At 54.9% G+C, this 25,952-nt stretch overlaps 1 protein-coding gene across 3 annotated transcripts in view; it reads right to left on the minus strand.

Moving 5' to 3' along the window:
- SLC39A11 (solute carrier family 39 member 11) overlaps positions 1-25,952 on the minus strand; it is a 170,484-nt gene that overhangs the window by 46,222 nt on the left and 98,310 nt on the right. For all 3 annotated transcript variants that reach the window (XM_081108745.1, XM_081108746.1, XM_081108744.1), the window contains one exon: positions 17,863-18,033. In XM_081108745.1, the coding sequence (XP_080964871.1) occupies positions 17,863-18,033 (171 nt within the window). The remainder of the gene's footprint in view (positions 1-17,862; positions 18,034-25,952) is intronic.

The raw sequence follows: 25,952 nt of genomic DNA on the forward strand, positions 1-25,952 counted from the left end.
TGGCCACAAGAGCGAAAAACCCAACCAACGCCCTGCAGGGCAACCTGTGCATTACAGACCTTACAGTGCACGGCCCACAGTATTCACTCCCTAAATATGGACTGAGCCCTGCTGATGGCGAACAGGTGCAGACCCACACGTCCGAGGCAGGCGGGCGTTCTTGGTCACACTCTGCATGTGGGTAAACCGACAGGAGTTGTGCTAAATGTCCAATGTGGTTACAATTAGTGATGATGGAAATAACAGTCAACAACATGTAGCATTTACTCCATGTCAGGTACTGCTCTATACTTTCCATGTGCTGCTCATTTAAAAAGAGTCCTGAGCCCGACGGGCATGGCTCAGTGGATTGAGTGTTGTCCCATGCGCCCAGAGATCACGGTTTAATTCCTGGTGAGGGCGCATGCCAGGGCTGCAGGCTTCATCTCCAGTGGGGGACATGCAGGAGACAGCTGATTGATGTTTCTCTCTCTCTCTCTCTCTCTCTCTCTCCATCATCATTCTCTAAATAAAAATATATTGAAAAAAAGAATTCTGAAAATGGGACTGCGAGGAACCAGCACAACATGCCCTGAGCCATCACTCGGTGCTGACTGATGGGAGCTGACCTGGAGGGGAGATGGGGGGGCAGACCCCACCTGGCCCTGCAGGCTCACCTGTCCCGAGAGTCAGCCTTGCCTGGAGGACAGAGCCTCCGGCTGAGGCTCCGTGTTTGATGGACGGATTATCGTTAAAGTGCCGACAGCCACCGCTGGTTCCCCCACCAGACACTGTCAGGGACGAGACGTGACATCGGGTAATAAAGCACAGGACTGGACTCCTAATGGAACCAGACGGGGCTGTAATGTGTCCATCAGCGGCCGCCGAGGCCAACTGCAATACAGAAGCGAGGAAAATCGATGTGTGATTTACAGAGAGTGAGTTTTATCTCTTAGATGTCAAACCACCAGGGAAAAGGGATATCACGGCGTCGTGTCCGCTGCTGTGCTGTGCGGCTGAGGGCATGGGCTGTGACCTGGCCCCGGGCTGACCGGAGCTCCGAGCCCCTCAGAACCAACCACTGCAGCAGGACCCGAGCAAGGCTACCTCCACGGGCCTGCAGACCCCGACACATCTCAGGGTCGGCCCTGGACAAGGGAGACGCTTCTTCAAGGAGGGGTGGGGGCTGGAGGCCACAACGCCAACCTTCCCCACAGCGGCCTGGGAGGCACCTCCACCTCCTACCAGCCTGGACGTGTACTTAAAACATTTAGCCCAAGAGCAAGGGATGACATTCACAAGGCCAGAGGCCTGTGGGGACAGCCTGGAGGCCAGAGCTGCGTGGGCTCCCCACGAACTTCCCTGGGGGGCCGAGCATCTTCGGGCGCAAGATGTCACAGAATCACTGCTGGTTGCTGCTGGTCCCTAGATACTTGCCCATCCTCACGCTGCGTGGTGACCTGGCCCCTGGGAACGCCGATGAGCAGGTGCTTGTGTAACAGACGGCGGGAGCTGGACGAGGGGGCCAGGCAGGCTGGTGCCCTTTGCAAGGGACCATCGCCAATAAAATCCCCACCTCCTTGCTCTACCGAGTTATGCCTGGCTCCTAAGAAATTTATGACTTGGGAGAGCGGTTGGCGGCTCGCCTCGCCTCCCCAGAAGGGCATGGGGACACCTTTGGGCAGTAAAAGCACTCGTTTCCAAGCAACCAAATAGCAGCAGGTCTTCCGTGATAGCTCTTCGTTCTGCAAAACGGCGGCTCCAGAGCAGCCTGCCATTAAATGGGTCGAGGCTGCGTCTCCCGGGAATAACCTGATCCTGCTAAGACCCCTTGTCACCAGACAAAGCTAAACAGGCCAGTGTGAAGTCATGCCTCTCAGGGGACTGCCACGCTCGCCATAATTGGGTGTCAGTTGACCTTACGAATCCAATCAGCAAGGCAGTGGCCCCATCACCGGCAGACAAACGGGCCATTTCGTGGGCCCCGTCCTTCATTTAACAGCGGTTCTCAACCTGTGGGTCGCGACCCCTTTGGGGGTCGAACGACCCTTTCACAGGGGTCGCCTAAATACGTCCTGCACATCAGATATTTACATTACAACTCATAGCAGTAGCAAAATTACAGTTATGAAGTAGCAACAAAAATAATTTTATGGTTGGGGGTCACCACATGAGAAACTGTATTAAAGGGTTGCGGCATTAGGAAGGTTGAGAACCACTGGTTTAGAAAATCTAAAAGCTTCTATGAACAGGAAACAGTGGTCCCTGGTCTGAACATCTCCCGACTGTCTGGATCTAGCCCTATACACTTGCCATTTAGGCTGGATTGATTTATTCTTCTTTCTAAGCCTAAAGCAAGGGCGGCTTGGGAGCTGAGAGAATACCATCTTCTCCTCTCCCCCCCCCACCTCCCCCAAGCCCTCGGCATTGAAATATCTCCCCCTTTATTTCACGCTGCTTGCACCATCTTCTGATTCCTGCCTGTCTAACTGTCAGGCCTTCATCGTCCAGGGAGTAATGGAGCCTGGCTCACAGCAACCACCAAGCTCTGGCTAATGTGAGTGTCTGTTCCTCCCGTCACCCCAGCCCTGCTCTTTGCCCCCCTTTCTTTCAGCAGCTCCACTCCCAGCCCCGGGACCCTCCTCTGCGGAGCTCACCCCATGTAGCACTTTGGCCTCTCCGATACCTTCTGTGGTTCTGGGCTCCGCCCAAGGCCCCAGCCCCTTGCAGCCCAGTTTACAGGCTGCTGAGGTGCCCCCCTGGCCGGCGTCCTTCCGCTGGTCCTTGGACGGGCTGAGAGGAAGGCTGTCAGGTGGGTTCTAGCACTGCCTCCTGAGGCACTGGTGACCAGGTCCAGGCCCAACTAGGCGAGCTACAAAGGCGAGCTCTCTGAGCTGGCATCCAGCCAGCCCAGCAGGAAGAGCTCCGGGAAACGGTCTTTCCTACGGGACCGCATCCCCTAAGATGACCGTGGGGCAACCCGGTAATTTCCTGAGCAGCTGCAGGGAGCCGGCTGCGAGGTCCCTGCTCATTTCAGTGGGTGGCCCTCGAGTCTCACCACGTAGGAATCATCCAGCCCTGAGCTCAAGGCCACACTCTGCCTTGCAGGACAAGCTGACTCCCTCTCTGGGGGCCAGTGATGAGGGCGCCCACCCCAGAGACGGGCTAGAAATGACGGCTGAGGCTTTGCCCTGGCTCTTCTGCTTTGGAGCGTGTGGTGCTTTGTATCGGCGCTGATTTCTGAACGACCCTGGCTATTGCCACAGAACTTCTGCCCCAGCCCTTCCCCAGGCTCTCGGGGATCTAACTTACTTAGGGAGCCCTATTTTCCAGCAGATTCCATGGGGCTGCCTGATCTCCCTGGACCAGGCTGGTCGGAGAACTGGGAAATATGACAGGCAAAGCGCCTGCTTGGGGAGATGTGATTACAAACAGCAGGACAGGGACACACACTTGCAAATGACGGTGACAGAAGAGATGACACACGGACCCTGAGAGCCGAGGGCCGTGTTCACACAGTTCTGCAGACACAGCGGGACTCACAGCCTGGCCAGCTGGCCGTGGTCGCAGCCACCGGGCCGGCCACATGTCGTGGAGGCCAGTTCCACCTTCTCAGAGCCGGCCACCGAGGTTGGCGCGCACACCCTGCAGGACGCACACTCGCTGCTCACACCCACGGGGGAGCCAGTCTAATTAACACGGTTTTTCCTATCGCTCAGGGGCGTTTCCCCATAAGCTTTGACATTTTCCTTTATTTTTATTAATTTCGAGAGGAAGGAAGAGGGAGAGACAGAACATCAATTATGAGAAGATCATTGATCGGCTGCCTCCTGCACGCCCCCTACTGGGGATTGAGCCCACAACCTGGGCATCTGCCCTTCCCCAGAATCAAACCTGGGACCTCCTGGTTCATAGGTCGACGCTCAGCCACTGAACCACACCCTCTGGGCGACATTTTCCTTTATTTTGACAGAAGTTGTTCTCCAGGGCAAGCGGCGTTTTCTGCATCCTTCACTTAATTTCTGCACTGAGGACTCAGAGTCAGCTCAGAAACATTATTACTGCACGAGGTCGTGGCACAGGATGGCCTCGGACAGCTGGCGGTGCGAGGGGGTGCCGGGGCCTCCCGGCAGCCGCCCCATCTGGCCTGTTTATTGCGGTGGCGTCGGGATGAGTGACATATGGTCATCGATTTTATGTCCGACTCGTTTCCACCGTGGCATCTGCTTTCCCACCTCACAGCTGTCAGGAGGCCTGTGCAGCTACCTTTTCCCTTTCGGGTTGCATTTGGGTTTTCTTCCTCATTGAGAGAAGGGTGAGGGAGCAGAGACGAAAGTGGCCTGCTATGGGTCCAGTCCGCGTGCTGCAGGGTTGTTCGATGTCTCTCGTGAATGCAGAGGCTCTGGACCCCTAATGCCCTGTCACAAGCTGCGTGCACGCTGTCCGAGCTTTTACCATCCTCCCTGGCCTTGAACTGTATCGCCGCCCACACTCCGGACAGAAAATGAATAATATCAGGCTCCCAGCACCAAAACCAGCTGCTCACCTAGCGCCCATCTATTTTGTTTTGGCAACTGGTAGGCTGGCCCTCGAAGGCATATTTGCCATTTTGGGAAGATGATTCTAGAGACAGAGTGTGGGGAAAGCTAGAACGAGGATGTACTTACAGCAAGGCTTCCAGACAAGGGCTGTCGCACAGCCTGGGAGAGGGAAGCGAGATGATGATCCATCAGACAGAGCCACAGATTCCCAGGGTGCCAGCCACACAGGGGCCGGCCGCACACAGAAGGCACACTTGAAGAAGTCCTTAGCGGAGCAAGCTTCTCCCGTTAGCCACGGGCCCCTCTCTTCCCTCTTGCCTTTCACTAGCTGGCATGCCTTACTTACATGAACTTGCCTGGTCCGCGGAGGCATTTATATTTCTAACCCTGGGACTGAACAAATTTTTTTCCTTTAACAGAATACAGATGATTTGATGGCAGAATGAACTGTGGAAACAGCTAAGGGAGGAAAGGGATTAAGGATAATAGATTTCTGTCTTTTAAGGGGGAAGTGCCCTTCGGGCAATGTACACATGGTTCTGTCTGAACTAACGGAATCGGGTGTACGGAAAGGGATAAGCAACCGTGGTAGCCAAGCTGTGCTTCTCAGAGTCTGAATCCCACATCCTTTCTAAACCTCCCACGGCAGGGCCAGCAGAAGCAACACAGGCCCGCTCTGCAAACATGAACCAGACCTTGCCGTTCCCCAAACTTCAAGCCCCACCCCCAGGCAAGCTGAGTAGGCCACACACAGGATCCAGACAGAGCCTTCGGCCGGGAAGCAAGCTTGAGAGACCCACATCTTGCCTCCGACTGGTGACAGCAGCTTCAAAATCGAGGTCGCGGTGAGCAGCCAGCTGGGCCTGCATTCATGGTGGTCTCCCAGGGCGCCTCGCCCACGGCGGGGAGATGAGACGGCACCTTGGAGCTAATGGCACCTGGGACTAGTCCTCACACGCTGCTCACGGCGGCTCTCAGCACCTCCTTTCACCCAGAAAGAGGAAACTCAGAAACTCCTGCTTCTAAATGAAGCGTGACTAAAACCTTGTCTGCCTCCCACTGCTCTCGAGATGAAATCTGAAATACTTAGGGCGTCCCTGAGGCCCTGGGGCCTCGTCTCCAGCTCCAGCTTCATCTCCAGCCACTCTGCTCCCTCCTCCACACCCCAGTGGCCTGGCCTCTCTTCCCCTCTCATCCGCATCTCACCACCCCTCCCTGGTGCAGCTGTGCCGTGGCCTGGCATACCTGCCCAACCCATTATCTCTTCACCTGCTCCATTCCTTCGCTCTGTCCAGGCCTCAGTGTAGCTTTCCCTTCCTCCAGCAAATCCACCATCACCCCCACCCCCTCTGCTTCTCTCTGCCTCGTCATGTCACTCATCTATCAACAGCACCCAGAGAAACCAGCGTGGTCTGCCTGCCTCCTTCACGGGGGTCACCCATATGCATGGGGGCTTGTGGCTCTGATGTCCCCAGCACCCCTGCCCCAGATAAGCACACCCTCCCTATGAAGTCGGGGGGTTGTGAGCAATGAGGCAGCAGCCTGAGCCAGGCCTCTGCAGCTGGAACCTCCACCTGCCCCAGGGGAAGGTGAGATGGGGGGGGGGGGCGGTGGCGGGCAGGGGCGGAGGCAGAGGGGAATTGGAGGAGAAAGAGGCCGAGGGAAGGACCCGAGCCTATTTCAACAGGGGAGGCTGGGAAAACGGAGCCCAGGCCCAGGAGAGGACACACTGAGTCCGGCATGAGCTACACATGTTCAAATCCAACCACATCACGCATCACACTCGAGGCTAACTTCCCACTGACGGTGCACAAGATACTGTAAGTGCTCAGTAGCCAGAAAAACACCCCCGTCCCTGACTTTCAGGTTAGCTGGGGAAACCACAGACACACCCGCACCCCCTCGCCTGCACGCACAGAGGATAAAATGACAATATGATGTGAGGTGGCAGGGCAAGTAAGTGTCTTTCCCCAGTGGTCGGCAGGCAGCTGTCTCCAGGGTGGGTGGTCCCAGAGAGCTCCCTGGGGGAGTGGGGCTGGAACTCCTGGGCTCCACAGAGCCTCAGGGCGCATCGCTCCCAAACAGAGAGCTGTGCTTCGGACGGAAGCGCCTGTGCCTGGGAGTGCGTGTGCGGCCCTATGGGCCTGCCTCCCTGTGCAAGACCCTGTGCAGGACGCTGGGACAGCCTGACACCCAACAAGGACCTGCCCACCGGGAGTCCAGGATCGGACTGAGCACAGACTCACACCTGTGGCCCCAAGCAGCCCCGGGACTCTGATGCCGTGGATGATAATAAGGAATAACAACGTGCCCGAGGAATGCCGAGTCTACGCTGCTGCTGGAGGCCATCGGGAGCCTGGCAGGCTGTTTCCACATCTGGAGAATGGGTGTTAGAGCTCGGAGCAAGGCAAGGACTAAGACCACCTGGCAGGTGGATGTCTTTCCCCCTCTTCCAGCCGGTGGGCTGGAGAGAAGAAGTGTGTTAGATGGGGCTTTCGGGGATGGGTTCTGGGAGGGGAGGTCCTGTTCTCTCCAGGGAACTGGAAGGAAGAGCCAGACAAAGGGTTGGGGAAGGCTACGTGGATCGCAGCACATGGAACTCACCCCACGCAGTCCCAGTTGAGTGAACCGGTGACTGGGGTTAGAAAACCCTGGTTTAAAATCCTTCTCCTTCAGAAATTGGAAAGCTGGAACTGGAGAACCTGATGCCCCTCCCATCAGCCTCGAGCTCACAGCCCCGCCATGGAGGGGTCTGCTGTGCTTCCAATTCCAAACCGTTACCCCAATTTTTACAAACTCTCACGGTGGCATCCTCAAGTTTCATGAGGACGGATCTTGGCAAGAGTCCCTTTTGTATTTATTGGGCTGGCGCTCAGGAGACCTCTCGGGTCTGGAAAATGCACCCACTTCACTTTGGGGACATTTTCATGCTACCGATTTCGAAACACCATCTTCTCTTTCTTCCCGGACTGCCAGGTCGTCGGGAGCCCATACCACAGGGTCCATCTGCTCATTTTCTACCTTCCGTTCTCACGGGCTGCATCCTGTGTCTTCTACTCTATCATCTTAGAGGTTCCTCGACTTTATCTTCTCCTCCTGCTACTTTTTTTTTCTTTCCAAATTTCAGGGAGGAAGCGAGAGGAGAGATAAAAACATCAATGATGAGAATCATTGATTAGCTGCGTCCTGCACACCCTGGGGATTGAGCCAGCAACCTGGGCATGTGCCCTTGACCGGAATCGAACCTGGGACCCTTCAGTCCGCAGGCCTACACTCGATCCACTGGGCCAAACCAGCCAGGGCCACTCCTGCTCCTTGTACGCCTGCCTGCCTGGCGTCTCATTCCCAAGAGCTCCTTCTCTATCTGGCCTTTCTGTTACTCAGTGTCCTCTGCTTCTCCCTCTGAGGGAGTTAATCGTCTGTTTCCGTGTTGTTTTGTGAATGCTGCCTTGCTTCCGTCATCTCCAAATTAATTTTTGGTCTTTCTCTTTCTCAAGGAAGGCCTCTCTCAGAAGCCTGAGGGATCTGGGCTGACCAGTCGGATTAACTCGCAGGCATTACCAAGCTCACTGGAAGCCGAGTGTGTGCGGTCATACGGGCCTGGCGATGCAGCTGGTGGGGTGGGGGAACCCCAGGGGACTGAGCATCGAGTCACCTTTCGCTGGTTGGGCTCCAAAGGTCAGTGTCTGGAGGCCATTTATCTGAGAGCCTTCTGTTTCTCCAGTGGAGGGTCCTTCCTTTCTTTTTTTAAAAAAATATATTTTAATGATTTTTTACAGAGAGGAAGGGAGAAAGATAGAGAGTCAGAAACATCGATGAGAGAGAAACACTGATCAGCTGCCTCCTGCACACTCCCTACTGGGTATGTGCCCACAACCAAGGTACATGCCCCTGACCGGAACTGAAGCTGGGATCCTTGAGTCCGCAGGCCAACACTCTATCCACTGAGCCAAACCGGTTAGGGCGAGTCCTTCCTTTCTTCCCAGAGGACATGATACCTTACTCTTGGCTTCACCAGTCCCTGTACCCAGTGTGACCATCACCTTCCATTCCTCCTGGCCCCTGCAGCTGACCCTCCCCTGCAATGCACTAGCCAGATGCCCCCCTGGGTTCCTTTACCTGGAAAATCAAGGCATGTCCCGCCATGTTGCAGGGGAGGTAACTGTCCAGGTGTGGGATAAAGATCTAAACACACTCCTGCTACAGGTGACCGTCAGCTGTCCTGCTGGCTGTCCCATCTCGTCCCTGCACTAATCCCAGCCTCCATGCTAGTCCCAGCCTCCACGCTACTCCCAGCCTCTAGGCTACTCCCAGCCTTCACACTACTCTCAGCTTCCAAGCTACTCCCAGTCTCCACGCTACTCCCAGCCTCCGCGCTACTGCCAGCCTCCATGCTACTCGCAGCCTCCACACTACTCCCAGCCTCTAGGCCACACACACATACACACACACACACACACACACACACACACACGGCACGTGTCCACCAAAACACTTGTACAAAACATTCGTTGTGGTTTCCTCTTGAGAGTCCCAAACTGAAAAACCACAGTATCCATCCACCGCAGATGGCATACATGGCAGCGTGCAAATACAGCGGAATGCTACATAGCTCATCGTCGTCATCATCAACTAATAAACAACCCCTGGATGAATCTCGGAGCCAAAGAAGCCAGATACAGACCAGAACATTTGGTGCGATTCCATTAAATGATATTCAAGACCAGGCAAAACCTATCCGTGCGAAGTAAGTTAGAATAGCTGTTATTTCTTAGGGATGAAAGCTTGGGAAAGGCTCTGAGAAAGGCTTCTAAAAATATTTTGCATCTTGGTCTGAATAGTGGTCCCAGAGATGTAGAGATATGTAAAAATTCTTTGCGATGCATTTAGGATTTGTCTGGCTGTACATATGTGATAACTTGATTTCAAAAGTAAGAAGAAAATGAAGTATCCCTGATTGTCATTTTAAAGCTTTATTGGAAAAGGTTTTCTGGGTGTGGAAAAGATCTATCTTTTTAGAAGCCTACCTGGACCTTAGAAGTCAGGGGAGGGGCCGGGCGCCTCTGCATATCCAAGTGCAGTGTTCGAGATGTTGGACCTAAAATACAAAGCTCAGGCCTCCTTTGGCACCAGCTCTGCTATGAGGCGGGACCTCTGCCAAGTCACATTCCTCTGAGCTTTAATCCCCCTCTTAAGACAAGGGGTGACTTACATTGCCTTGGAGTCTACCCCAATTCTAAAATTCTTTGCCACTGGGGAAAAAATTGAGATTAAAAACAAAACAACACAAAACACCAAAAGGTATTCTCTCTCTTTCCTCCCTGTCAATCAGACACACGCTTTCTGGCTTCGATTCGCCCACTGCTGACTGGACAATACGCTCTGGGGCGCCGGAGACATCACCCATTTTCTTGTGCACTCGCTTGCTCGGGGAGGTGAATGTAGCCGGCGCCGTTAGATGAAAAGAGCCTTATTTTGCCATAAAATACATTAGATCTAAAGCAAAGCCTTGTATCTATTCTGTCAGCAAAGCTGGTAACAATCCCAGGCTTTGGAGAGAGTTAATATTTCCACCAGCCAACTTAATGGGCCCCTGAATAAACTGCCTTTCCCCTCCAGTCCAGACTTTGGCCAGGAAAAAACAATACGACACATAATATGTGTGGAGAGAAAGCTGCTTCCCAAGGCCGTCTTATTTAACTGGTGACCGAGGTCATCTTCTTTAACCGGTGGCCGAGGTCATCTTATATAACTGGTGGCCAAGGTCATCTTCTTTAACCGGTGGCCGAGGTCATCTTATTTAACCGGTGGCCAAGGTCATCTTCTTTAGCCAGTGGCCGAGGTCATCTTATTTAACTGGTGGCCAAGGTCATCTTCTTTACCCAGTGGCCGAGGTCATCTTATTTAACTGGTGGCCAAGGTCATCTTCTTTACCCAGTGGCCGAGGTCATCTTATTTAAGCGTGGCCACTTCTTGGGGAAGACAAGCATCGGGCCATCCATCTGATGGCTGGCAGCCGTTTTCCTTCAGCATATCATCCTCAAGATGAAGAATTATCACCTTCATCCCAGACACTTTGGTTGCTGTTTCAAATCACAGCAACAGTAAAAATTCATGGGAACGTGAAGCGTTTAGCATCTAGAGGGAGGGTTGAATACAGCCTGTTGTAAAGATGCCCGCGCAATTTAACTGCATCTGTGAGATCGAAAAAGGAACGTGCTTTCAAGCCACCAGGGAGGGGCCGAGCCAGGATCGAACCTGGGTGGGCTCTTCCCCACCACTCGGCCCTCCTGCAGGGAGGGGTCCTGAGTGGGGGCCCCTTTCCCCGAGGTTACTCAGGTGCATCCCTGCTTTGGAGCCTCTCAGACCCACCACGTGGGGGGACAGAGGCCGCTGTCGTCTTCCAGTGTCCCTCCCCCCCGACCCCGTTCCTTAGTGAGGGAACGCTGTGCGCTAGAACTTTCCAGAAGCAAAGCAGGAGTTGGGAGCTGGCCTCCTCCAGACCATCTGGAGGAAGGAGTGACAGCTGAAGGTCCGATGGTGACCCTGGACTAGGAGGAGGAGAGCCATGGGCAAAGCAGAAACCAAACAGGGGCCTGTGTCCCACAGCTGCCACCCCGGTGCTGGACTTCTCTTCATTCCTCACCCGAGGCCATGCTTTTATTGATTTTAGAGAGAGAAGAAGGGAGAGGGAGGGAGAGAGGAACAGCGATGTGAGAGAGAAGCATCAATTGGTTGCCTCCTGTTCAAGCTGCGACCGGGGAGTTAAACTGGCAACCTGGGTATGTGCCCTGACAGGGACTCGAACCCGCAACCTTTAGGTCAGCTGTTCTCAACCTGTGGGTCAGACCCCTTTGGGGGTCGAACGACCCTTTCACAGGAGTCGCCTAAGACCATCGGAAAACACATAGATAATTACATATTGTTTTTGTGATTAATCAGTATGCTTTAATTATGTTCAATTTGTAACAATGAAAATACATCCTGCATATCAGATATTTACATTACGATTCATAACAGTAGCAACATTACAGTTATGAAGTAGCAACGAAAATAATTTTATGGTTGGGTCACAACGTGAGGAACTGTATTAAAGGGCCGCGGCGTGAGGAAGGCTGAGAACCACTGCTGTAGGTGCACCGGACGATGCTCTAACCAACTGAGTCACACCAGCCAGGGCTGGACTTCTTTTCTTGATTTTTTTTTTTTTATAGATTTAAAAAGGTTTTTTTTTTTTTATTGATTTCAGAGAAAAAGGGAAAGGGGGAGAGAGAGAGAAAGAGACAGAGAGAGAAACATCAATGATGAGAGAGAATCATTGATCAGCTGCCTCCTGCACTAGGGATCAAGCTGGCAACCCAGGCATGTGCCCTGACCAAGAAGTGAAGTGTGACCTCCTGGTTCATAGGTCAAAGTTCAACCACCGAGCCACGCTGGCCAGGCTGGGCTTCTTTTATATGAGAGACAGGACTGTTGTTTCGGGTTTTCTGTACGTGCTGTCGACCTCTTATCCTAACGGATGTCAGAAGCCCACTGGGGAGGTTACAGGTGGGTCTTCAAGGTCGCCTGCCCCACGTCTGAGCTGAGAGACGTTCCTGCAGGCGGCTGCCCAGGTGTGGAGTGCGGCCATATTTCCATGACTGTGCTCCCCACACTGGACCTGAACTGGGGAATCCCTGCACCAAGAATGGGAGTCACCCCCTCACCCCCAGGGCACAGCTTTGGTCACTGGTGGCAGCAGAGTTCGATTTCGGAACCTCTCTCAACTATTGCTTTGGTTCTTCCTTCCCACCCGGTCCCGTCCCAGGGAGGGAGGGAGAGAAAGCCGGGCCAGCAAGAGCACATCCAACCCCGTCTTAATCAGCAGCATCTGGAGAGCGAATCGCCGGCGAGAGCACCACCAGCACATTAAGGGAAGCAAGCAGCAGGGGTCGGGGACAGGTTCCAGGCGGGCCGAGGGGACCCAAGTCTGCAGATGGCAGGTTAATTACGGCTGGGGGTTGGGGGGTGGGGTTCCCCATCCCTTCCCTCGGAGCTGCACGCTGAGAAGGTTCACGTGAGACGTCGCAGGCCCCACAGTGCAGCTATGAAACCCCTCATCCCCCATGAACATGCTGGAGGTGCCGAATGGGTCTGGGGAAGCGTGCACAGATCATCCTCTCCTGGGGGGAGACTCGGTGTCATACCCCACGGCCAGCCGGGCGCCAGGGAGAGAGGAAGAACAGAGTACGTTCGCCAACAGAAAAACTGCCTTCCAATCAGCGAATAACAAGGAATTGGCTCCCTCCCGACGCAGCGCGGGCTGGGGAAGGAAGGGCTTAGCTGGGTCACGAGCTTTTCTGACTCCCGGGGCTCTCGGGAGCCGGGGTGGTCTCTCGGGGCAGGGACGGGGCGGGTGACGTCACCCAGCCTGGGGTCTGCCTCCCTGGAGAGGGTTAGGGGTGGGTTGGCACACACGTGCGCGCTCCACAGACGGGGAGTAGAAACCGGCCAGGTTCCAGATGGGCAAAAACTGGAAGGCAGAGGGGAAGGGAGGAAGGGAGTGGCGTGTGGGAGCCTCTAGACAAAAAGGGGGGGGTGTCCTGAGCATCCCTGTTGGGGCCAGAGTGTGAGAATGACAGAGCAGGTGTCAGATGGGAGGAGGGGGCCAGGGGAAAGCGTGAAGAGACACGGCCCTGGCACCACAGTGGAGGTAAACAAAACAGTGCTGCCCACTCGAGGGATAGTTTAGCCAAGAATAACTCAGGTGATGGGTTCTGGAAAGACCCAGGTCCCTCCTATCTCCCCTTTTCCATTCACCGAAACCCTAGGCATCCTGTACTGTGTAACCAGTCCGCCTTCCTGCCCAGCTCCCCCCACCCCTAGAAGGAGAGAGGTTGGGGCCACACATGAAACTCGGAATTCACAAGCTAAGTTACCACTAGGAAGGGGCTGCGTCCTGGGTCCTCGCCTCTGAGAATGAATCAGAATGAAAAGGCTGCTTAATTCCGTCTGCATCAGAAAGTGCTGCCTGATAGTTAAACACACACACACACACACACACACACACACACACACACACAACACAAAATTCAACTCCCTGTTTTTGTCAACTCGGGGACTGGCTCACTGTGTCTTGGACAACACGTCAGTTTGTTTAAAACACACACAGAAGAGACATGCCTTCCTGCTGTCAGAGCAAAACTTCTTTGCTCTTCCGTCCAGCAACCCCAAGAAAAACAAGGGAATTTGTGGCTTGGTTTCCTTGGCAACCTTATCTTCACTCCAGGCCCATCTCCTGTCTCTAAGCAACAGGGCGCTCTTCAGAATTACGGGGAGGTGAAACCCAGGCTTCTGGGAGTCCTCTCGGACCACACAGGTCAGGGTAGAGCGCCTGGCCCCGCGCAAGGCAGGGCCCAGGGACCAGGCACTCTCACGGCCCCACTGTCCTCCCCCAACCCCCCACACACCCCGTCTTCCTTGTGCCTGGACTCCCGCCTGCCCACTCTCCTCCCCTGGGCTGATGCCTCTGTCCTCCAGAGGGGTCGGTGACTCAGTTTATCAGCCCGTGTCTCCCATAGGACCCGCCCCTCACCGAAAGGCCCCACACAGCTCCAGCCTGAGAGGGAAGCTGACCCCGGACACCAGGCCACAGCAGGGAGCACTAAGATACTACCGGGACACTGGTTTCATAAGCAAATGGCTCTGCTGGAGAAGGCGTGTGATTAAAAGAGCGTGAGAGAAATGCCCGTGTCGCTGTGCTGACATTTAAGAAGAGTCTGCACAGGAAAACGGGATTCGGAGATTAGCTCCCCGTCGGTGTGACCCCGCCTCTCTCCCGGCATCTCCGAGCCAGGAAGGGCTCCTGAGGACACACGGAAGGGGGACAAATGGGCAAGATCTCTGGAAGGGACGGCTCTGAACTTGAATGAGAGGCAGAGGAGCGCCGGGGGCGGGGGGCACTGCCTCTCGGGAGCCGGGGGGTGGGGGGGCGGCAGGGGGGGGGTGTGAACTGAGCAGTGTCCCTGGGGCATAGACTTTACAGTGAGGTCCCCAGGACAGTGAGGTCCCCAGGACAGCAGATGTCCTGTCTGCAAAGCCGGAGCTGAGTGGGGAGGAGCTGTTCTGAGGGGCCACGCAGACACTGACCAGCTACGTGGCCTGGCACGTGGTGGGGGGTGCATCTCTCTGCAGATGACACAGCACCCAGAGGAGTGGATGAGGAGCCGTCCTTGGAGCAGCTCCCCCCGACGTGCCCTGCACCCCAACATCAGACACAACGATGAGCCTGCTGAGCCATCCCCTACGCAAGCCAGTATCTGCCTAACCGTCGCTAGAAAGACACCTGGAAGCTACTGGACACTTTGAGTCCTAAGACAGAAGTGTGTTCAAACTCCCCTGCTTTAATGTACATAGTAGGTCGAGGATGACAGACGCTGGCAGACGTGGGCTGAGTCCGATGGGAGCCCCCATCCCGGGGCAGCCATAGAATGTCGCTTCCTCAATCGGAAGGCCCGCAGGGCACGGCGTCCGTCTGTCCGGCCTGTGGCGGGAGGTGACATCCTCTCAAAGCTGCCCGTCACTTTTCCTGTATCTCCACTCTCAAGGCACCGGGCGATTCTCACGCTCCCACCCACCAGCCTGTGCCGTGGCGCACACAGGGGACACGCCACGCCGAGCGAATGTCACCCAGACGGGAGCCTGCGATAATTACAATGTCAGGCTTCCCGCTGAGACGCAGATAATTAGAGGAGAACATTGCAGTGTTTCCCAACCCTGGAGGAGGTGAGAAGCGTCTTCCAAAGGAACCACCTGCCGGAGTGAAAACTCAGGTGATGGGAGACCTGCCCATCTGAGATCCTGAGACCAGACCCGGGCGGTCTGGGAGGGTCAGAGCGAAGCAAAGACCGAGGGGGGGACATTTCCCAGGCCCCACTGTGCTCCGGGCACCGGGCACACACTTCCCAGCAGATGACGCGGACAGAGCCGCCATCGCTGTCACCTCACTGAACGCTGTGCTGCAGAGAGACGCTGCCCCACTGTCCTGCTGGGGAAACTGAGGCTCCCCCAGGTTCACCTAAGGCCACCGGCCAGACGAGCATTGTGTGGCTCCAGGACCCAAGCCCCGGCCTTTCTGACTTGAAATCCTGGGTGTGTCCATCTCTCCAACCATGTCACGCTCCCTAAGGCGGCTAAAGGGTTGACGATCTCTGGTCCTGGGCCGTCCTCACTTGGCGGTGGGTGAGGGGCTGCGGGGGCTCATTTCTACACAGATCCGCAGGGCGCCCACAGTGGCAGGTCCTGTGCGTGAATGAGGCTTCTGTCCTGATACCTGGGTCCCCTTCCCCACCCCCCTCCACCACCTAACTCTCCTTGCTGAGCTGAGCCCATGGCCACCGGTGATCCCTGACAACACGAGCCTTTAATGTGGCAGCTGCGAACAGAGAGAAGCACTTCCGGAATTCTCCGTAACCGGCTCTGAAAACCCCTGCGATCCACAGGCAGACAGGAAGTGAGCTCGCCAAGTGGGGGCAACATAGGGACGGAGCTCGAACCAGCTCTGCCCGCCTGAGTGACCTGGAGTTGTCTAATTAGCCTCTCGGGGTCGAGTGTCTAAAACATCGAACAAGGACACAAACATCTACATCACAGATGTGGAGCCCTTCACGGCCGGAGCGTCGACAGGCCCAGGCAGTGGCGGCCTCCAGCATCGTCACCGTGCTTCTGACCACGAGGACGCCGGCCTGTGAGTGGGTCTCTGGCTGCGGAGGGGACGCCTCCAGTTTCTGGGAGCGAAGCCCTGGGAAGTAGACGGTTTTCCCAGGAAAGGCCCGTGTGTAATAAAACTTCCTACCTGGTCCTCGTCCTGGGAAAATGAGTCGATCAGTTCTCTCGGGCCACTGGCTCCTCCCTGCGGAGTCTGAGAGCTGCCCCTGCTAAGCTGGCCAGCAGCACACAAGGACCAGGCCGGGGAAAGAGGACGGCCAGGCTCACACCACCACCAACCCAGAACCCGTGAGGACTGCGGTCCGTGTCAAAGGAGACTGCAGATGGGACTGTCCTGGCCCGCCTGGGGGTGGGGTGAGGACCCTGGAGGTGTCGCCGAGGACGCAGTGATTAACGTCATTAAATAGACGAGATGAATAATGTACTGACTGCATGACTATTCACACATCACCCAATGCCGGGCTGAAGGCGCCACAGGGATCACTGAACACGCCCTCCCCCCATTCTCCAAGGGGGCCATGTTTGGATGAGATTCCCTCCCGCATCCCTTTAAGCTCTACGTGTAACTTCCTCACGTACAAAGCAATGGCAGTGCCCTGTGGGGCCCATAAGCTCCTCGTGAAAAGAGATGAGAAGGAACTCGATTGCTACTTGATGTTCAATCCCCCTCAGATACAGAAAGGGAGCCACAGTCGTTGATGGGAGGTTTTGGGGTGTTCACCGACCCCCTGGGGGCTATCTGTCCACAGCTCTAGAGCAGGAAAGAACCCCCCTTTACAGAAACAGGTGTGAGGGTGCAGGCAGTTCACCTGCTTCAGGAAGAAATGGTCGTGACTGCTGGAGGCCGCGGCTGCGAGCCCCCCTGCACACGGAGGGGTGCCCCTCTCCTCCCCACCCCGCGCCCCTCTTGTGCAGGGGCTGGGCGCGCGTGTCCTTTGGAAAACAGTACCCCAAGGAAAGGACGTGCTTTGGTGACAGTACCCCGGACTGAACACACTGTCTTGGAAAGTGCTTTCAGGCGGCAGATGACTGATGCAAGGGCTCTGAGCCGTCGGCGGTCCCGGCCCGAGGAGAGCAGCTCCCTTTCTGTGTCTGTGCTTCCAGTGATGCTAAATAAAACGTGTTGTTTTTGGAAACACAACACCAATACATTGTGGGGTTTTTTTTTCAATTAAAATAAATCCAAAGACACAAAACCAATTCCTCCGAAATGCTAAAAAAGGAAGGATTGGCAAGGACATTTCAGAAAGGTGTCACAGGTAAGACAATCGGCAAAGCAGACGGCACTGAATGAGGTATTTTAAGACCATGAAGCGGAGGAGACGTCCTGTGGTTAGGAAAGGCTCGTTCGCGGGAATCAGGGGGCAGTTAGGCGGTCGGGCTCCAGAGGACTCGGAGCAAACACATAAAGAGAAGGACTCACGGGTGGAAAAGGAGTGACATGTTCGGAGCGACTGGAACGGGGAGTTTTCTCATACAGGGACCCGTCGAGAAGAAGTAGCCCCACAAATATAGTCAAGAAACAACTGCACGCCCCTCAAAAGAGGATCCGCACCCCGACCGCCCAGCCCTCTTCCCAGCCAGGCAGCTGAGCCAGCATTGGCAGTGCCTGCCCTGCGGGCGGGCCGGTCCTCACCTGGGATGTTGTGGATGGTGATGGCCAAGATGAGCAGCATGATCCTCCTCCAGCTGCTGCCGCTGGGCGGGGCCGAGGTCCCCGGAGCAGACGCAGGGACGGTGGGGCCCTCGGGCTGGTCGGGGGCCGCCGCCCTCTTCCTCTGGTACGCCTCGCCATTCTCGCTCTTGTCTGCAGAAAGAGAGAGACAGGAAGAGGGAGGACTGTGAACAGGAGGAAGTACTTCGGACGTGGGCAAGCGGCGGCAGGAGGAGGCGTTCAGATGGGGACAGGGGCTGCTTCCTAACTTGCTGATGGGCCATGCGTGCTCCTGCGTGTTCCTTCATGTCCTCATCCCTTCTCTCCTCACGCACTCACTCATCCACTCATCCATCCTGCAAACGCTCACTGCGCGGGCATTCGGCGCCCAATGGAAAGGCACTAAAAAGGGGAAAGATGGAAACAGGGTACGCTGGCCATGCCCACTTTAGGGAGGCAATGCTGAGCAGGGGAGAGAACGGAGCAGGAGCGAGAAGTGCAGATTCTGGAACCAGACTCAAGCTGCTAAGCCTCTTTGGGCCTCGGTTTCCTGATTCACGAGGCGGAATAACAGTACCTGCTGCTTCGGGCTTTTGCGAGGATCAACAGAGAGGCTGCATGAAAACCCCGAGACTGTCCTAAGCGCTGTGTGTGGGGACGTGGTGGCTGTCACACGCCCTCTCTCTCGCCCACAGAGCTCTACCCATGACTCTCCTGGGGACCCATTCAAGTGTGTGTGTGTGTGTGTGTGTGTGTGTGTGTGTGTGTGTGTCTGAGCATCCGAGTACCACTCGGTCCCAGCTTTCCTGCCTCAGATGCCAGGCAGCCCCAGTGCATGTTTGCACGTGGGTGGGTATCTGTGCACGCCTGGTGAGGGGGGGGTTGTACATTCTGACAACATCTAACGACTCAGGCTGTAGAGGCTGGATGGGAAATTGAACTATGTATCTGGGATTTTAAAAAATATATTTTTAGTGATTACAGAGAGGAAGGGAAAGGAGAGAGAAACATCAAGGATGAGAGAGAATCATTGATCGGCTGCCTCCTGCTCGCCCCCTACTGGGGATCGAGCACACAACCCGGGCATGTGCCCTGACGGAATGGAACCGTGACCTCCTGGTTCATAGGTCAACGTTCAACCACTGAGCCACCCCGGCCGGGCTACGTATTTGGGATGTTGAGCCCATGAACACGAATGGCACGAGCAGAGCAGACCAGCGTGCAGGCCGCCCCATGCCCCGGGGACTAGCCAGCGGACACCACTCACTCCCGGGGCCTCCTCAGAGCGTGGGAGGTGATAAGGGGGGAAAAAACAAACCCCAAACCCAAACTCTTCCCTTTAGAATTTTATACCTTAAGGGATGAGAGGCAGGGAAGACATGAGTAAATTCCTTAAAATCCAAGGGGCAGGTGTGCGTCTCTAACGAGCACTGAAGACCGTGCTTATTGCTGGGAGTGACCCTGAGGACCGGAGGCTGGTTCTCCTGCAATAACACTCGAGAGCCACAGGGCGTGACAGCGCCAGCAAATGCCAGCACCAAACGTGGGTCTCCCGGGACCGTCACGAAGCATAGAGTCCTGAGCCCGGGAAAGATGCCTGGCCCTGGGGTCCCAGGTGGGGGCCTGATGCCGGTGCCCCCTCCAGTAAATAAGCCGCCACTAATGAGTCCGCGAGGAGGGAAATCCGCCCACATCAATCAGGAGCGCGCGGAGGACCCTGACAATGAATCTTCCTGCCTCTCCCGGTTAAGGCTCGTTAAGCCGTCACGCGCCACCAAGCAAAATAAATGCCGCGCCGTGGGCAGAGGACCGCTCCAGGGGCGAAGCCACGCCCGGTGGGGGATGGGAGCAGATGCAGTGACAAGACCTGGGAGACTTCTTGAAAGAGGAGGCGTTGACACCTCTGGAGCAGGACCGGGCAAAGAGGAGGGGCACTGAGGGATGGAGCAGCTGAGGCCAAGTTCAGAGACGGAAAACATCAATGAGCCTGGCTGGCAGGCGATGCTGAGGAGTTATTTTAATAACCCGAGTCCTTACAAAAGCCCTGTGAGGAGATCACCCCCCTTCACAAATGAGCAGCGAGGGGGAGTGACTGTCCCAGCTCTCTCACCCCCCCACCCCGCCCCCCCGTTGGGCTCGGGGGTCAAGCCAAGGTCCTCTGCCTCCTGGGGACTCCTCTTACCCAGGCCCCTTGGTTGACTGGCGGGGAGGGGGGAGCGTTGATCTCCGTTGCTGGACAGAAAGGGCAGTAGGAGCAGTCACTGCAGTGACATCTAGGGACCTGAAATCCCAGATGTTCAGTTCAAGACGTGGAGGTGGCAGAGAGGGTCCGTGACTGGCGTTGAGTGACGTCTGAGCCGGAAACGGCTCAGTGGAAACCTCATGTCTACCATCATTCCCACTCAGACCAACCGAAAGCGGTGTTTCTTAACGCATCCGACCCACTGGCTGTAAGTGTAAGAGGAAATACTAAAGACGAGGACGCAGAGCCAGGCCACAGGCCTTCCCGGAGGAAGGAAAGGAGCCACGTCAGGGTGGATCATCACCAAAGAGCCTCTCTTAAAATCTGAAGGCCAGCACCTCAGAATCCACACAAAGAGGGGCCCCCCTGGTGGGCTCCCCTGTGTCCTCCCACTGCACCTTTGCCAGAGGGGCCCCGCGCTGCTGCGTGGGAGAAGGAGGACCCCCAGCGGGACAGAAGGACCAGTCCAAGGCCCACTCCTCCACGGGGCCTGATGGGACACAGGACTTCCTGGTTTCCCCTCCCCCAAACCAGGGGCACGATCCTTGTCCCAACACGTTGTATCACAGAGCAAAGCAGACAGGGGTCCGCGGGCACCAGCCAGGGGACCACAAGGGGGAGCCCCTCCCCTCAGGGGTCCACTCCCTCCCTCCCCGTGAGTGAAGAGTCCTGCCTCCTCCAGATCAGGGGGCCCAAACCTGGATCAGGAACTGCTTTTGGAAGCTGCAATCTTCTCTCCGGCAAAAGACGCAAAAACAAAAACATCGACAGATGATTTAAAAATGATTCCTTAACCCTTACGGATTCAAGGCCCTCAGATGAGAACATCTCGCTGGGTAAATGCCAGGTTAATCTTTGTTTTCAGAGCCCTGGGCCCAGTGCCACCAGGAACACAGGAAGCTTGCTGTCCGAGTGATGGGGCTCAATGCTGGGCGCTCAGGCCCCCGAGCGCTAATGAGCAGATCGCCAGCCACGAGGGCCTTAAACACATCCCCAGACGTCACTGGACATGGTCTGGTTGAATTGGCACAAATGGGAAAATCCTCAGCTGCTTCGTGCAGAAAATCTCAAATCCCCGGAATAATACCTTCTCTGAAAGCTAAACCTGTTAGGAAACATAAATGAAGGGTGTGCACATTCCTGACGGGTGTACTGTGTAAGCACAGACAAAATCAAAAGGCCGACCAGAAGCAGGAGCCAGGAGGGGCCATAGGCTAACGTTTTCCCTCTTGTTTTCCAGAGCATCACGGTAATCGGGGGGAGAAAGTCCATTCTGCATGGGTGTGACAAGAATTGGGCTCTGTTTCCCTAATCATTCATGGGATTAGCATGACTTCCTTTATGTAATTTATGCTGAACTTGAACATGAAATAATCACTCAACATTGGCCAGCATCAACACTAACAGAGAAGCCACGGTCCATGGAAGCCCTTCTTGACAGTCACATGGGAATTTAAGAGCGAGCCAGGGGGTCCTCCCCGACTTGACAGAGGGCCCCTCTGCCCTGAGACATCAAAACTAAAGCCTCTGACCGTCTCTAAACCTATCCGCAACTCTCCCACTGTTTCCTTCCCGCAAAGCTACAAATACAACCACATTAAAGACCACTGCCCACAGATAGAAGGTGTCCAGTAGCCCTAACATGACAGCTGTCGTTTGTCCCTCATCTGTGTCTAGTTTTTGTACACCAATGCTTTGCATATTGGCAGGGAGTACAAATGGTGACGAGAACAGATGCTGGATCACACTGGCTGCGGTGGGATCATGGCTCTGTCAACCATGGGATCATGGCTCTGTCAACCACGGACGGGATCATGGCTCTGCCAACCACGGGAATCATAACTCTGTCAACCACAGGATCATGGCTCTATCAACCACAGGATCATGGCTCTGCCAACTATGGGATCATGGCTCTGTCAACTATGGGATCATGGCTCTGTCAACCACGGATGGGATCATGGCTCTGCCAACCACAGGATCATGGCTCTGTCAACCTTGGGACAGTGGCTCTGTCACTCATTACTCTGTGCCTCAATGCCACTGTGGTAAAGTGGGTTTAATAATCGTATCTCCTCAGTAAGGTTGTTTTGAGAACTAAAGACTATGTAGAGCTCTCGCACAGTGCCTGGCACGGGAAAACCACAATCAATGCTAACTATTCTATTACCATTGATCCTATGCTTTAATATACAGTTTCACATTCCATTTGTTTCACTTGAAATTTCAGAAATATTTTCTGGATTTCTGAGTCTCGGCGCCTCTAGTTTTTAATGGCGCGAGGGCATTCCGCTTATTTCTAAGCCTGTCCTTTGCGAAACCATTTCCTCTATATTCACCTTTGAAGGGTCACATTTTTCCAGAGGCTAAAAGGTGCAGTGCCTCGATCTTGCCACACGGGGGCAAACTCCTTCTGCTCCCTCCCACCCGGAATGGGCACCCACCAGGCAAAGTTCCTGCCTTGACTTCATGTACGAAATCTTCATTGTATGGCTCCATGGCTCATGTGCCACTGGAGCATGTACAAAGGGGCTGAGCTACCCTGGGAAACGGCTGAGCCTGTGAGGGAAAGTTCCTGTTGCAAGCTGGGGGTCCGCACAACAGCCTTAAACTTCCAGGTGCTTGCCTGTGACTAACTGCTGCCCCACAGCCGTTTCCCTACAGTTGGACACAGTGGAGCCGCGTCACACACGCATGTTACAAACGCAAATCAGGACTAGGCACCTGAAAATAAACGAGAGACAATTCCCCTCGTTCACCCAACACTCCCTCCCACCTTCCACTACTACATCTGCAAAGTAATTTTGGCTTCAATGTCCCCAAAAAGGAGAGGCATGCATGTAAATGTGGGGGAAAAAACAAACAACAACAAAACAAAACAAAAAAGAAGCTAATTCTTAGCTTTTGATCTTCGGGGGTGGGAGGGCACAGCCTGGTGGTTGGGTAGGGGGTGTCTGACTCTCGACAGTTCTGCACTAAATGCTGTCTTTAGAAGCCACTGGGCACTGGAGACGTGGCTCAGGGTCAGGAACTGGGGAGGGCGTGCTGAGACCGGCACTATGAGACCTAACAAGAGTCGAAGGGAAGAGGGAGGGGAATAACGCTCATGGTGCCTTTTCATGGAGAGACCCCTCTGCGTCCCTGAGCCGTCGAAGACTGTGCCCTCAGCGGTGTCCTTAGATCCCCGGGACCCCTCACACTGCCGACATACAGGCTGCAAATGGGAAGTCCTGGCCTGAAACCAACAGCAGGACATTCATCTAAGTCTCATCAATGTGACAGGTTGAATGGGTGTAAGTGGTCGAGGGAGGGATGGAGGGAGGGCTGGCCGGCCATCCCATCCATCTTGCCACCGGGTAAGTGCCCCAAATAAAATACTGGGGCCAATAACCTCACTTCTGGTTATAAAGCTGTAAAATGCATATTGAGGCAACCCTGGACAACCTCGGAGCTTGCGGGAGAAAACGTAAGCCACACACAATCACGCCATGGAAAACAAATGCTGGAGTCTGGCGTCGCTTCCTTCCACGCTTTTCCAGGCGGCGGTACATAACTCGGACGTACTGCATGACGGCAGATTTCCCCCTAGACGTGACACAAGCATCTCCCCCATACGATGAAAGACCTTCACGAGTGCTTCAAACAATACACATTATTATCCACACGACCTCGACCACTGGGCATGTAGGCTATTCCTAAATTCTTTTTTCTATAAAGATCACTGCAAAATCTTTACCGACATACACATCGGAGATGTGGACAGAGTTGCCGGAGTTGACCTCGTGATCAGAGGGCCTTGATGCATTTGTCTACATAATTTCCGGAAAGGCCACGCGACTGATCCTCCCGGCCACAGAATGTGCCAGTTCCCATCGCTGTTGCTTAGTCGGCCTGGGTGTCTCTCGTTTGGAAATAACTGTATTCACTTCAGGGGGAAAGGCTATTCCTCCTATTTTATTGCTCTGACTATAAGGAAAGTTGAGTATTTTTCATAGTTTCAGGCATATTTCTCCTCCTCGTGCGTGAAAGTTCCTCTATCCCAATGAGGCCTTTTAAAGTCGTGCTAACAGGATTAGCTGACTCCTCACACACACACACACACACACACACACACACACACACACGCGGGTAACTATCCTTCGATCCGCTTAGGTTCCGCCCGTGACTAACGAGACCTGGCTGGGAGCCGCAGGTCCGGTTCCTCGGCTGTGGCCACCTGGCCCGGAGGGTGTGTCAGCCTCCGTTTTTAAATTCCGTCTTGAGATTCCTCCAGATGGCATGGTGCCTTCTTTAAAAACCAGGTCACCTGTGTAACCTATGCCACTGTCTGGGGTGGTTCCGAAAGCTGCTTTTCTCTCTCAGTATCCAAACGTCCCTGTCTTCAAAAGGGTCTGGGAGAGCCTTGCCTGCCTCCCTGCCTCCTTCCTCCCCACAGCTCTGGGATTCTTGCGAACCACACGGCAGTTCTGCGCCCAGAACACAGAGCAGGAAGAAGAGCAGGACAGGACCCTCGCCGGAGCTTCCGGAATCAGCCAATTACCAAAAAACCGGGGTGCTCAGCTGTCTGTGCATTTCGGACAGAACAAGAATTTTCAGTGTAAGTATGTCCCAAACAAGGGGTGGGCTGTACTTACACTAAAGAGCATCCACTGTTCATCTGGAATTTGGATTTAACTGGCATCCGGTGTCTTATCTGACAGTCCTATTTGCGCCTAATTTGGGGTCCAAGTTCTGGGCATGGAGAAGTGTGGCGAACGGAGGGCCCTGCTCCCTGAAGGCAGCCCCCACTTGTCTCAGGGTGAAACCTTCGAGGATGGGCGGCGTGTGGGCGGCGTGGGCCACGGATAACCCAGGGCCGGAAGAGATTCCATCGGAGACCAAGGGAGCTTCGGGGGACGATAACGAGTCTCCATTGTGCTTCGTTACTAACCTTTAGGCAGAGGAGCATCTGGGATCTAAGAAACATGATGATAAACTCGCCATCTTTGTAATCATCACAGGCACTGCCACTGGTCACTCGGATGACCACGGCCCCGTGATAATCAGAGCGGCCCGGGCTGCCTGTGTGAGGGGCTGGTTTGAATCCCCTGTCTTTGCTGTCGGTACATGTTTTCCAGGCACCGAAAGCAATCCACGCCTCGCCTTTGCTGCGTATGAATAAGCAGTTGCTTAGTGACAACACAGACACAAATAGACCTGCCTAATTGGTAAAAATTAAACGCGCATCACAGGGAGCGAGGGGTTCGCTCTTACCTCTCATCCCTGAAGCTAATCACCCCCGCACACGGTGCCCGTTCCAGACACCCCAGTGAGGTGATCGCGCCTGCTCTCAGCCAACAGGGCCAAAATGTCCAGGATGAGCAAAACGTCCATCTACCAGGCCAGCTCTTCCAGTTCACGGGCACAAGAGAACATTCTATCAACATGAACTCACTCCAGATCAAGTGGTTTAAGTCTAAGAATGAACCCAGGGCTGTCCCTATAGTTCTTCTCAGCTCACCCTGCACGTGTGTGTGCAACCCATCAGCACGTGGGGAAAGGACCATCGGGTCCTTGGGTGGGGGTGGGGAATCCACCAGCAGAAAGTGGCATTGACTTCAAGAGAGCCCAACACTCGTTTCAAAAAGGGCAGCGTGCCCGGCCAGCGTGGCTCAGTGGTTGAGCGTCGACCTATGAACCAGGAGGTCATGATTTGATTCCCGGTCAGGGCACATGCCTGGGTTGTGGGCTCGATCCCCAGTAGGGGACTTGCAGGAGGCAGCCAAGCAGTGATTCTCTCTCATCATTGATGTTTCTCTCTCTCCCTCCCTCTCCCTTCCTCTCTGAAGTCAAC

Source organism: Myotis nattereri (genome assembly GCF_964212035.1).
Source record: "Myotis nattereri genome assembly, chromosome: 16".
Taxonomy (NCBI): Eukaryota; Metazoa; Chordata; class Mammalia; order Chiroptera; family Vespertilionidae; genus Myotis; species Myotis nattereri.